We start from the raw sequence: 14,084 nt of genomic DNA on the forward strand, positions 1-14,084 counted from the left end.
GCGGGGAGGGCTGGGGTGGGGGTCTCCGAGAGTGCTAGTAGTCCATCCACCAGAGGAAGAGGAGGCTGGGGGGAGGGCGGAAGGGAAAGTGTGAACTCACCTTCTCCCCAGGTTGGCCCTTTACTCCCTGGGCGGCCACAGGCAACATAGAGTGCAGGGGAGAGAGAGGGAGGGAGAGAAAAGAGAAAGATGAGAGGCCGCACACAAGAATCCATGTTAATGGCATGACGGCCAAACAAAAGAAATCACCGTGAAATGAGAAACAAAGCAAAACACAGATGCTGACACACGACAGGTCCCCATCCAACAAGCACAGCGTGCAGAGGACTGGAGCCGCTCCCCCGCAGTGGCCCCAGCAGCTGTTCCAGATAACTGCGAGACAAACAGTGGCTGGGGCCGCTAGAGGCCCTCCTGAACGTGTGCCTGTGTGTGTGTGTGTGTGAGAGAGAGAGAGACAGAGAGAGAGACAGAGAAGACACCACTTCGGCCAGAAAACTTGAGAAGCCATGGCCCCAGGTGCCCAGGTGGATCTGAGGTGGGGGTGAGATGGAGATTCCCAAGCACAGCGTGGTGATAGTGGACCCTAGGCGTGTAGAAGGTTCTCTCTACTCCCAGCCCCACCCTCAGCTCCAAGTACAAATCTTTGCCAAGCTAGCAAGCCGAGTCGGAGTCGTTAAGCTGGCCAGGCAAGGTAGAGGGAGGGGTGTGGGTGGACTGAAGGCAGGACACATTCATCTGGAAGGATGGAGGAAGGGTCAGCAAAGCAGAGGAACCAGGTAGCTGGCCAAGGGTTCCTCGTAGCCATAGCAACCAGTGGCTGGACAGCCCCAGCCCACCCTGCTCCAGACAGACCAGTGGCTACCTCTGGGGCACCACAAGGATCCAGGCACTTCATAGCCACTGCACCCTCAGCCTTATCAGGTGGCACATGCCAGGCCCCCTACCCTGCAGCCAAATGGGCCCATTGTCACATTTAAAATAGCACCAGCAGCAGGAAAGCCTCAAAATGGCTTGAAAATAGCCTTGCCTAGAGGTGAGAAACCTCCCTCCTGCGGCTCCCCCTCCTCCGGCTCCCCCTCCTCCTCCCCTACTTCTGAAGCCCCAGCTAAACTCGGAAGGACACTTCCTGGGGAAGACATCCACAGGGCCTGGGAGGAGGGCAGGGTGGATGAGGCCTGGCGGCTTCACATTGCATTTGTAGGCCGGCAGCTGCACTCTGAGTAGAGGTTCCCCATAGTCAGCTTGGGCACAAACAGAAACCTACTCCCCATCTTGGGTAAACTGAGTCTCAAATCCTTACCCATAAAACGGGAACTCAGAGGGCGATGGTGGAGAAGGTGCCTGGCTCAGGCCCACACACGGTAAACCCTTGAGAGAGGCTGGCTAAATGCTTCCTGCCCTCCACAGGACCTGGGGAAGGACCGCTTGGGTGGAATCAGGATTTTGCGTTGGAGAAATGAAGCTAGAGACAGGTGATCTGGTCTGGGAAGTGGTAAGAGAACTTCCCTTGGGGTAGCCTAGGGCTCTGGACCCCCAGACCTTGACAGACAGGCCTCCGGCCTGGGTGGGCCCTGGGGAGCTCAAAGTTCAGGACTTGAAACACTTGTCCTGAACCCTGATATGCCCCAGGTCACTAAAGCTTCATCCTCAAGATCGAACCCTCCTTAGAGCCGTGGTGCCATTGGGGTTGGAATTGGGTAGAGAGTTGCTTTGCCAAAGTCCAGATGGCTGTCTGAGTTAAAGTCCCTGCTCAGCAACTTCCTGGCCCTGTGAACCTGGGCATGACATCGAAATTCTAGCCTTAGTTTTCTCATGTGAAAGCGGGGAGTGAAGACCGTGCCTCCCTTGTGCGGTTCTTGTCAGGACCGAGCGAGCTCGTGGGTCAGGCTCCTAGCATGTGCCCACGTGCGGCCAGCACTCGCAGGGGTTAGCCATGCTGTGCGTGCCTTTTCTCCACTTCTGAGCACTTCCACGCTCACACCAGGCATGCGGATTCACACAAGGATGCCACACTTGTGCCTAAGGTCGATTTCAGCTGAGAAGGTGAGATTCCAAGACACGGCTGGGAATGACAGGGGTGGCCAGAGGGCCGGAGCACCCGGGGTCAAGGTTGAGGTTGACAGTGATGGCAAGTGAGGAATCTGGGGAGGACAGCCCTGGCCATGTCCTATGCCAGGTCGCGAAGTGGTGGGGCCTGCGCGTGGCCAGCTGTGCCTTAGGCTGCTACCTTCTCAGCCCGCAGCCACCAGGAAGCCATATTCCAAAGCCACCAAGAAAAACTGGTGCTGAGACCTGGGGGCTGGGTGTCAGTTTCTGGGAAACTCTCTTCCTAGCAAACATTTCACCTCCCTTTTCTCATCTTCATTTTTTAAATGAAATATGAACTGTTTAACGCTCAGCCTCCTCGTGAAGACGTGGTGGCACAGTCTGGACCAAGCTTTGTTCTCACCATCTTTTAGTGCGTCTCTCTACAGAAAGCACCTCTGGAGGCTGGCTCCACTAGGGGTGGAAGCAGGAGCAGCTATACATGTGAGGGGGAGCTGCAGCCTTGGTAGGGGGTGGGCGGAAGTCCTCCCCAAGTCCAGGCTCAGGCCCAGCCTGTGACTGGCAAAGAGCTTTGCTCTTGCAACGTTCCTGCGTTTTCCCTCTCAAGCCATATTGTGAGGCCTGAAGAGCTGAAATCAAACCTCTTCCTTTCTCCTTCCCTGGCCCTCTCTGAAGCAGACGTGGGCCAGGGAAGGGAGAGTGCCAACCTTCCTTGGGCTGGGCTGGGCAGCACCTTGCTGAGGTCTGAGGACAGGTCAGGGTCGAGAAGCAAGCAGTGGCCACCCGAGCAGGTACAAATGCACAACTCACCACGCGTCCGGGCATCCCAATGGCACCTTTGTTCCCCTGATGAAGGAGGCAGAGACATTCAGATGTGGCTGGAAGTGGGCAGTGTGTCCCTAGGCCAGCCGTGCACCTGGCTTGGAGCACAGCTGGCCTGGGGAGTGTGGGCAGCTGGGATGGCATCTCACATGGTGGCCCCTGTGGACCAGGCAAGGGGCCACCGCCTCGGCTCTCTGCACTCAGGCGCGGTGCTGTGGGAAGGGTACTAAGGAGTAGTCTGCTCCCTATCCCGGGCTTCAGTTTCCCCGTGTGTTTCCAAGGCCCTTCGCCCCTTAAGCTCTGCTGTTTCATCTGTTCCAGCCGGAGCCAGGACATGCCTCATCTTCCTGATGCTCAACTTCAAGGCAGAGAGCAGGGTGACTGGCAGCTCTCCTGCGACAAATGGGTGAGTCACTTCCCTAGGTCTGTGTCTGCCAGGGCGGGGCAGTGGTGCCCATGCTCCGCTGCTGCTCTTCCAGCCCCTCTGAGAAGGCTGTAGACGGGGTCCTTCTCCGCTCCTCCCTCCTCACAGCCACCTCCGGCACTGACAGGAAGGGCCGTGGGCCATGTGGATTCAGGCACATCACGAGTTTCAGATGCTCACAGGGAACTGCTTTGTTTTGTAGCCAGGGGTTACATCTTCTCACTCTGGAAATCTGCTTACTACATTTTGTCCCTCCTCCCTTTTACTAGAAAATATTTTTTTGCCATCATATGCATGCAGACATCATAAAATCTGGGGTGGGGCCCGGGGTTTGCAAGGCGCTGGAAGGATGGGAAGCAATGAGGTGCAGGAAAAAAGGTGGTGCCTGTCAGCCTGCCGGACAGGAAAGAACTGGGTTCTTGCGCTCCCTGAAATGTGTGGGCCTTTTTGGGGTGACTCTCATCTGCTGACCCCACCAAAGCAAAATGCTTTGAGAGCATCTCCAAGATGTAAGTGGGATGCGTTAAGACCAGAAAAATTGGCTCTGAAATTCACTCCTGTCACACACATTGTCAAGACCAATGGCACCTCTGAATAAGACATTCTGCGGGTGCTGGAGGGGCAGGGTGGTGGCGTGGGTTGTAAGCATCGACTGTGTCGTCAGCCTCCCTGAGCTCAGCTTTGGCATATCATAGCAAAGGGCTGGCATCAGCAAATCCTTCTGTGGGTCACTCCCAGCTTCCTTCATGCAAAACCAGGGGACCCTGACCCGTGAATCTGAGATCTGACCTTTCTGCTCAGCACGCAGGCCGGTGCTGGTGGCTGGCTGTGACATCTCCACGGTCTACTCACTCCTGGGCTTTTGAATGATATTTCAGGATGTGCGTTTTAGTTTCTTTTTCATTTCTTTTTTTAAAATTAATGTTCTTTGCAGCCCTGCCTATAAAATGCTCGGGTTAGGGACAGGCGTGGAGTGGCCAAATACTGGGAAGTATGAGCAGCAGCCCCTGCTCTGCGACTTGCCCCCAAATGCTTTTTAAAGGTGGATATTGTAAGAAAAACCAAGCCTGCCCACGTTCCCCTCTGTCATCTGATTTCCTCCTCCTTGGATTTCATGGGACCGACTCACCCATTCTCCTCTGCTCTGGGGTTTGCTCTTACTGGGAGCATTTCCATTTTCAAGGCTGAACATTCTCCCACATGTATTTCATTAAGAAAGTCACTGCTGAGCACGAATTCTAGAAGCCGTTAGATTAGTCCAAGGATTACAGTAGAATGCATGCTGAAGTGGGGGTACGTCCTTGGGCAACAGGGATGCATAGAAGCCCATGGATGTGGCCTTCAGTGCAGGGGGAGCAGGCAGGACTGGTGCCAGCCCAAGCTGACCCTTCACACCACACTGACCCTCTGACCATCTACACCACGTTGTCTAAGTCACTCCTCATCCATACAGTATCCATATACCGACTCAAGTCCTCTGGGCTACAGGCTAGACCACACAGGTCAATGTCTGAGAAGCCTTTAAAGATGATTCTCAAATGAGGCACATGACCACAGGAAACAGCAATGTGGAATGGGGTGTGGGAACGTGGGCCTCCACCAGGTCTATACCTGAGGCTTAGACAGGTAGACACGTATTTTACCGATTTGAGTCTCAGTTCCCTCACCGATAAAATGGTGTAATAATACCCAATTCACTGCATCATCGACCAAATCAAATGCATGAAGAATGATGAGCACAGTGTCTGTTAATAAGAGATGGCCACTAGTATTATTTCTACTTTTGTCTCAAAGCCCCCAGGGTTACTTGGCATGGCCTCTCTAGAATTCTGCAATGGTAACTGGGGGGGAAACAAAGTTTTGGAGTCCACGCTTTTACCCGAGGGCACAAGAAGGGGGCACAGTGGTGTGAATGTGGGCTAGTGTGCAGGAGGACATTTGGGGAGCTGGTGGTTTGCTGGTCCCTGTAGCCCCCATTACAGAGCCATCTGTCTGGAAGTCAGTTTCAGTAGAGGGGGTCTGCAGGCTGTGAGTCACCTGCTTGGGGCTGGAGCTGCCACTGCAGGCTGCAGATGCACCAGCAGACGTGCTCTGCCCTGAGTGGGGTCCTAAGCTACAGAATAGACTGTGGAGAAGCTCTCACCAGAGGTGTCAGGGACACCTGGAGGAAAACCAGCCACCCAATGTAGTTGGTTCTTGTGCTGAGAAAGAGCACATGACAGAGATGCAAAAGGAAGAAGAAATGTAAATTACTCACCGGGAGTCCGGGCCTTCCAGTAGGACCCTAAAACAAAAGGGTGAAAAGAACAAAGTTTATGTAGGTCAGGTTTCTGTAACACTAACTATTCAACACAGCTCGGACCAGCTGTGGCAATTGGTAAGTCACTGTGCTCTGGGAGCCACTGTTACTTTATGAATAACAGCAAGGGAGGGCTTTGATCACGAAGCTCCACTGCAGTTGTAGTATTCATTCATGTGTTCATTCATTCACTCATTCATTCATTTACTCATTCAGAGAGTCAGTTGAATAGAGGGCAGTTTCTTCCATGCCAGGCCCAGGACTAGGTACAGGGAACAGGAAAGAGAATGTCCTTCTCATGAGTCCAGGATCATTAGGAGTGTGGGTCTCAAAGGCATGTGCCTCTCCCTGAGCCTGTCCACCTTGCTCACACATGCTGGCCCTGGCTGGAAAAGGGCTGGGAGGGGCTGGGCTTTTATTTCCTGTAGGAGAAACCAGACACAGGGCAGACCCTGTCCCCACTGGGGTGTTTCTACTACCACAACTGAGCTGATGACACATGACCATGGACTGGGGACTGGTGGCATCCCCGGAGGACTCTCCCAGGGGATCTCTCTCTCCCTGTTAATCACGAGGGAGGCAGAGGGGCTTCCTAGATGCCTGCAGCCAGTCCCAGGCCAGTTCTCCCCAGCGTCAGAGCCGGATGGGAGGTGGGAGGTAGGAGGCTGGATCCTGTCCTGGACGGAGACCTCTGTGGCTCAAGGAGCCTGTTTTCACTGACCACAGCTGTTTCTTTCTCACTCTTCATTTGTAACGCTAGTATTCCTGCCGACCTCAGTTCTGGGCACAGAACCTTTACATACAACGGATCCAAAATCCCACTGAAAAGAAAAACAGATTCAATGAAATGTCCTTTTCATTCTAAAAGCTATCATCATAGCGACAGGCACAGGAGGCAACTGCGGAGCCTCGCAAATCCCAAGAGAGTCACATCTTGCTAGCCCTGGAACCTATCTTCCAGAAGGATCTGATCAGACATAGGAGGGTGGCTGGGCCCTATTGCTGCCTCCTGGGGCACCGTGGAGCACTGTGCAAAGGGCACACCTGGGGAGGGCCCCAACCCTGGCAGTGGCCAGAGCACGGGGTTCAGGAGGGGAGGGGGTACTTGCTAAGGAAAATGGTACCATCAGGGTAAGGGCGCGGGTGGGATCAGTACACCCGGGAGCGAATCTCGGCTCTGTCACTTACTACTTGGTGACCCTAAGCAAGTCCCTTGTTCTCTCTGTGCCTGTTTTCTCACCTCGAAAATGGGAGAGCAATCAGGGTCTCCCTTTCGGGATTGAGTGAGATCATGTGTGCCAAACACTCAGCGCAGAGGCTGGCAAATAAACGTTAGCAATGACAATTACGGTTGTAAGAGAAGAGGCCGGTGGGAAAGTGCACAGAGCAGGCCCAGGTTGCTCCCTGCAGAGATCCTGCTACCAGGCGCAGTGCCTCTCCTGCAGACGGAAGGCAGAGCCAGGAGAGGGTCTCAGCGTGTTCCCTGGGAGATAATGCGTCCCATGCAGGGCTGCCCAGGCAAATTTAGGGTGCACCAACAGTAAGTGGTCCCCTCTGTCCTTTGTCCTGAGGCCGCCCCTGCAGTGGTGGTGCAATGACTCTCCCTAGTACTGGAGGCCTTCACGGGGGCAAGCCTCGTCCCCATCCATACCATTCTGCTTGATTTTGCCCTCTAGAACTGAAAGGCCAGCTGGGGAGTCAGGGAGCTGTTTCATTCATGCACATACCCCAGTGCCCTAAAGCATGCTGAACTCCTGGCAGTCCCAGGACATGCTCGGGAGGATACACACCCGGGCCCCAGTGAAGACACTCAGGCACCGCATAGCTCTCCTTAAACCAAAGCTTTTGAGTCAAACAACACCCTCTCCCTTCCAAACTGCCTGGGCAGCGACCTCTCTCCCTACCCCAGAAAGGGCAGAGTGACGAGTTTCCAGCTTCTCATGGTGAGGCCATCTTGAGCAGGTACAGGGGGACAGTCCCCCCCACCCCCACTTTTGCTACTGCCAACCTGTCTCACCCCATGGTGTCAGCCTTACAACACACATAGGGGCTTATCTCAGGCCCTGTTACCAGGAAAAGCTGTGCTTTGCCTATGTGTTGGCTGTGCTCCTCCTTCTCTGCAGCCGGACTCTTGCAAAAACTCTGCTTTCCTCTTTGCTGTGACCACTAGGAAGCGCGAAACCAAATCTGTGGCTCATTGTCATGAAACATTGTGGTATCATCAGTTCCGGACTCCCTTTGTCTTCCTGCCTCTCCTCTTCCTAACACCCCCCCGCATCCCAGTTTCCTTATCTAGTTTGTAAGTCCCTCCAAAATATTTCTTGGAATGAGAAGTAGACCTAAATAAAATACTGAGTAAATTAATAAAAACCCACAGAATAATAATTTCCTCCTTCAGATTAAAGATTTGTAAGAACCTTCAGGGATTCTTTAAGGAAACCCTCTGTTTCTAGGATTGAGTGAGTTACTGTATTCTATTTGAATTGGAAAAATATTTTATACACACACACACAAACACACACACACACATATATATATAATACTTTTTTCATAATACACAGATGAGGTGAATACTGTAACTATTTCCATTTCACAGATGAAGAAATGAGCACAGAGAGGTTGAGCATCTTGCCCATGATCACACAGCTAGAAGTGGCAGTGTCAGGATCTGGATGCACGTAGTCTAGCTCCAGAAGCTGGCAGCTGACCCCTTGGATAATCCAAATGCAGAGAATCCTTAAATTGCTCCAGAGACAGTGACATATCTAGTTCTCTTGGTCCTCTGTTTCAGCCTCACAGTTTCCATAATTAAGAAGTTCTCCCTTAACTCTGACCCAAGGATGGCTAATCAACATCAGTTTGAACACCAATTCCAATGGATTGAGAGACTGTAAAGAGGATTATGGTGAACAGCCTCCTAGTTGATTAGTGATGTCTGCTGTGGGCATGACGGATGGGGCAGTAGTGACCACCCACTTTTCACCATTTAGATGGGTCCAGCTACAACTTCACTGCCTTCTCTATGGGTGTGTTCTCTAGGCACTGACCAAACTTGTGCCCACAAAGACCCAGGTCTCCAACTGGAGGACTGAGTCAGCCCTGAGACCCACCCAGAGGGGAGGAGACAGCTAGCCCTCGCCTCTGGCTACCCGCTTTCTTTTACAAGAAGAAGAGGAACAGGGCTGAGGAGGTGATTTCCACCCTGGCCCTTTTCCCAGCACCTCTTCCTCCAGCCTTGTGCTTTCAGCCAGGGCTGGGTCCAAGTTCAGGGCTCCTCTTACGGTCAGGCTCAGTCTCAGAATGTGGGGACAGCCACCTGCATCCCTCCCATTCACTCCACGGCTCAGTTGTGGCCAGGTGGTCTGGGCTCATCCTCCCTTCTTTGCTCCTTCACCACAGACCCCAGGAGTGCCAGGCCCCCTCTGGTTGTGACCAGCCCGGGTTGGGCTAGCATGAGCTCCCAGAATGCTAAATTCCTACTGAAGGAAGGACCCTCAAGTCAGAACTCAGAGCTGATGCCTTTGGGGTGAGCCCAGCAGCCCGGCCTTGGGGACAGGATGTGTGGACGAGGCCCCAACACAAGGCAGGTGACAGCTCTTTTGGCTTCCTCAAAAAGACAGGGGCAAGCAGCCCATTTGCAGCAGGAGGTCTGTCGGGGTTTCTAATGGCAGTGTGTTCTGGAAGACGGATGACAGGAATTGAGACCCGACATCCCAAACACATCACGATAAATCATCCCTCCTCCTTTCAAGGAATGACATGCTTTTCCCCTCTCTCAGAGACCTATCAGTCAGGGGCTCAGCAGGCTCCTCTGCATGGGTTCGAGGGCATTCCAGGGCACAGATGGAATATTAACGCCCCTATTAACAATGGCAGCCAGCTCTCACAGGTACAGATCCAGAGGGAAACGGCTACGGAAAGGGCTTCTGGGAGGAGGGGGCGGAGAGGGTCTCAGTAACCCTGAGAAAGATCTGATGTGGCGGCCTCGGCACTTTCAACCGCACTCCGAAGCTCCCCAGCGCCCTCAGGTCTTTTGTTGGGATATCTGAAAGGCCCGTGCTCCTATTCCCGAGATCCATTACTTCAGAGAAGTCTCCTTAGGCTCTTCTCAGGTTCTCTGGAAGTGGCTCAGCCCCCAGCCCCACCCTCGGTGAGTCCTCCCACCTAGCTGGCTGACATTGCTCCAACCACCACCACCTGCCCAAGGTGACTGGGTCAGAACGATGCTGTCCCGCAGGGGTGTGACCATCTGTCCTCTGGGGCGGGCGTCCATACTTGGAGCCACTTCTTGGCCTGCTTTCAGATGGGAGGAGACCTTTCAAGGAGTGGAAGGAGAGATGATCTCCTTCTTTCTAATACCTGCTGCCTCTTTGACTCCAGTTGTTTCTCTGGGGGACAAAGGAACTGGGCTAAGAGGGGCCAGGCTGGCCTTTCAGATGGAAATTCAGGCCCATTTGCCTTGGAGGCAGCCATTGTCTTGCCCTGGTGGGGTGGAGGTGGGTGGGAAGCAGCATGGGGCCTCCTTCCCTGGTAAGGTTCTGGAGGGACCTTGGACTGAAACTGCATGAGGGCCCTGCTGCCATCAGGCCCCAGGTCCCATTACCAGCGATGACACAGGTCTCTCAGATGCCGAGACTGGTTGTGGCTCGAGTACTTACAGGTGGTCCTGAAAGAGAAAGAAAAGTCCCCGTCAGTGGCACTGCTGTGGGGGGCTGCCTGGAGCCCTGGGGTCTGGGTTGGAGCTCAGGAGCAGAGCCCAGTTCTGCAGTGGAGGGGGGGTCCCATCTGGTCTTTAGAGCTGGTATTTTCCTGGCCCACTTTCCCACATATAATCACCCCCTTTATTTCATGTCCACATTTGTATTACTGGATCCAAAATCAGACGTCTGGACCAGGCTCGGTCTTGGTGGAGACCTAACGATGTCCCTGCCTTGGCTGCCCGCCCTGCAAGATGGGCTCTTCCAGACCTGCTTGAACTTGCAGAACAGGGACAGAGGGTACCAAAATTAGAGACCCTAAAGGGGTCAGGATTGTTGTCAGCAAGAGGAATGAACACATGAACACACGCAGTGGGAAACAAGCAGAGGAAGGCGGCACAGGGCGCGTGAGGGCCAGGGTGAGGTTTCTCCCTCGTCCCCGCCTGATGGATGTCTATCAGGCCTGCCCTGGTTTCTGTAAAGCTGTGACTCAGGTGTTTCTAGCCCCCCGGCCCTGCTGCCCACTGCCTCTTTCTCAACGCCCACCTCTCCTGGTCTGCATTCTCCCACCTCCCACAGGCCTCAGGGGCAGCCCTATCGCATTACTGGAAACAGTCAAGAAAAAAATATTCAAGTGTTTGAGGAAGGAGGGAAAGGAGTAGGGGTTGGGAGGGAACACTGTCGCAAAAAGATGAGCGAACCGAGGTATTTCTAGGGAACCCAAGACCTGAACCCCGTGGCCTGAGGGATTCCCAGCTGGGCCTGCCCTGTGACCTGGCCCCATGAATACAGCTGCCCCTCCAGTTACTTTTTTTTTTTAAGAATTATTTTATTTAACTTTATTTATTATTATATCATTATTATTTTTCAGTTTGATCAGAGAAAGACAGAGAGAGAGAGAGAGGAAGTGAGAAAGCAAGCCACCAGGTCCAAGACTTGAACCGTGGTCGGCCATGTGGGAGTCCAGCGCCCTCAGCCACCACGCCACTTGCCGGCCCCATTGCTTCTTTCATGCTCGGCCAACAAAGACTCCTCAGGTTCCCCCTCTCCCCCTTACTCCTCTCCTCCTCGTGCCTCAGGGTCCTGCATCTGTTACATCCCTGTCCTGGTCCCACCCAGAAGGAAAGACTCTTTCATGCTGGCCGCTGACAGCCATCATGGTAAAGAATGGCAAAATGTCTTCAATTAAAAATAAAACAGAAAGACAACCAGGAGGTGCAGTGACTGGGCGAGGAAGGCCCAGGCCGGCAGAGGCTGCATGCAGGTCCCTAGAGGAGGGAGCAGGAGCATCTGGGACCTCTTAGGCAGAGTGCAAGGGGATGTCACCCAGAATCTGGAAATATCCCCGGAGCAGAGCACGGTCTGCCAGAGGGGCCCGTCCAGCTGGGAAGTCCTTGACTCTGGCTGGGGGATGCGTCTTCCATAGGAGAAACAGGCTGGTGACAAAGTTCGGCCTGTGGCAATTTTTGGATTGTCTGGCCACGTGGCGGGCAGATGCCCTGAACTGCCAGGCTACTGAGGCCCTGGCTCCTACTGTGGCAGTCTCTGGGAAGTCCCCAGTGTCACAGACTGGAGATCTAGTGGCGGTCCTGCCTGTTGCCAGCAGTCTTGGTTATTGGTGTCTCAGCTGTGGCCTGGGAGCTGACTCCGGACTCAGCGCCCAGCCGAGTCCCAGGACAGCAGTTTCTTTGATCCACCCTGAGTGATATAAATTCTACCAAAGAGTTCCAGGCCTTTCACACTGTACCACCACAGCATGGATGTCACCGCACACACCTCTAGAGTCCTACTAGGTGTCACAGGCCTTTCACACTGTACCACCACAGCATGGATGTCACCGCACACACCTCTAGAGTCCTACTAGGTGCCACACACAATTCTAAGTATTTGCCATTATGAAGTAGGTGCCACTGTCCCCAACTTCAGATTAAGGGACTAAAGCATGGACTCCCCAAGGCCAGCCAGCCAGAAACTGGCGAGCTCCCGACTCCTTCTCTACAGTGACTCTCTCTCCGCCTCTCACTCAGGAGGCCGCTCCCTCACCCCCAAATTGCCTGCAGACCCATGCCCTCTCTGAAGCTCCCCCTGGGGAGCCATCAAGTTCAGTCTCCGTCTTCTCTCTCATTCCCGCCCTCTCCTCTCACTTTCTATGACTCCTTTGTCTTATACAAGGGAACCTGGCTTTGCCAAGCTCTTCCAGGCTTCCACTCCCTCACCTGTCACTTACAGGACTCTGGGAGCCCCTCCTCGGTAGCTGGTTCTGTACACAGGGAGAGGAGAGATGGAGAGTTACAGAAAAAGGCTTCCTTGGGACCAGCAGGTGGCATAACAGTTACGTTGCTGGACTCCCACATGGTTGACCATGGCTCGAGTCCTGGACCAGAAGGCTTGAAACTCAAGCTTGGCATGAGTGTCTGCATGCCCAAAATCCTGAGAGGAGAATGAGAAGGGATTACGGTGTAGCCATCCTCCCTGGGGGCGGGGAGGTGATTTCTCACTTTCTGTCTCTGCCTCTCTGGCAAGTGCATACATGCTATAGCAAAAATCTCTCTTAAGAAAAAAAAAAAAGAGTAAAGAACAAAGAAAAAGAAAAAGGCTTCCTGGATCGCAAACATTCCTCTCTGTTAATGATCATCTTCATGGAAAATCTTCCCTAGAATATCTTCAGGCCCCTTGGAAAACGCAGCCACTGCCCTGCCCCTGCCAGCTTTCATCAGGAGCAGATGGTCCACTTGCCGCTGTGGCCAGCACTCTGGGGTGGATACAGAGCCAAGGACTGCAAAGTCTAGCAGTGCCTTGATGTCACTGGGCAGTCTCCAACATGTGGCTGTGGCCATGCTCAGAAAGTGGCTACCGACTGACCTGGCCAGGCACCAAAGGATGCAGTCACCCCAAGACATGGCCAAATCCCCCTTGTACAGATGGGGAGAGAGACCCAGGAAGGTTAATGACCTTCCCCTGAGTGGGCAAGGGTTGTGAGTGGGACCAGAGTTCTATCAATGGACTCTCCATCCAGGATCTTTTTTTTTTTTTTTTAAATTTACTATAAGGTGCACATGACCTCCTGAAAGAGAGAAGGTGATAAAGCACCCTCAGGTGGGATGACCACTGCAACCTTTCCATTCTCCTCTTTGGACTTTGGGGGCACATGCACACTTGCCTGGTGTGATTTTCAGGCCACTGGGTCCAGGACTCGAACCACCAGGTCGGCCATGTGGGATCCAGCACATTAACTACTACACCACCTGCTGACCCGATTTTTTAAGGATGCTCTTATCTGCTAGGTAACTGCTAATGCCAAGTGCTAGTTACAGAGATAACTCATTTCCTCCTCATTTCCTCCTGTTAACAGTTTCCTATGTCAGAAGTTGGAAAAATCCCATGCCCTGGCCCCTGTGGCATGGTGGATAGCATCCGAAGCTACAGAGCTCAAAACCGTGTCCCAACCCAGACCCCCAGCCCAGTCTATCTGAAACACGCTGGGTGCATGTGCATGTACCCAGGATCCTGACAAGCTGCAGGGCTGAGGGAAGGGAACTGTGGCACGACTGGACCTTGTCGAGGGTGTTTCTCTCTCTGTCTCTCCCTCTCTCCCTCTGTCTTACATGCACGTGCATGTGCTCTGTACCATGAGTAAATTAAACTAAAAAAAAAAAATCTGGAAAAATTCTAGAGTAGAGAAGTAAAACAGGAAGATTTAAGGGAGAAAGGTTTGCAGTAGGAGGAGCCATTCATTCACTCCTTCAATCAGCAACTTCACTGATGCCAGTTGCGTGGCAGGCAGAAAGCCGACTAT

At 53.3% G+C, this 14,084-nt stretch overlaps 1 protein-coding gene across 1 annotated transcript in view; it reads right to left on the reverse strand.

Moving 5' to 3' along the window:
• COL13A1 (collagen type XIII alpha 1 chain) overlaps positions 1–14,084 on the reverse strand; it is a 164,506-nt gene that overhangs the window by 83,958 nt on the left and 66,464 nt on the right. The window contains exons 3-6 of the mRNA XM_014587967.2: positions 10,250–10,257; positions 5,550–5,576; positions 2,857–2,892; positions 101–127 (exon numbers count right to left, since the gene is read on the reverse strand). Coding sequence (XP_014443453.1) covers positions 101–127; positions 2,857–2,892; positions 5,550–5,576; positions 10,250–10,257 — 98 coding nt within the window. The remainder of the gene's footprint in view (positions 1–100; positions 128–2,856; positions 2,893–5,549; positions 5,577–10,249; positions 10,258–14,084) is intronic.

Source organism: Tupaia chinensis, unplaced genomic scaffold (genome assembly GCF_000334495.1).
Source record: "Tupaia chinensis unplaced genomic scaffold, TupChi_1.0 Scaffold000250_1, whole genome shotgun sequence".
Classification (NCBI taxonomy): Eukaryota; Metazoa; Chordata; class Mammalia; order Scandentia; family Tupaiidae; genus Tupaia; species Tupaia belangeri.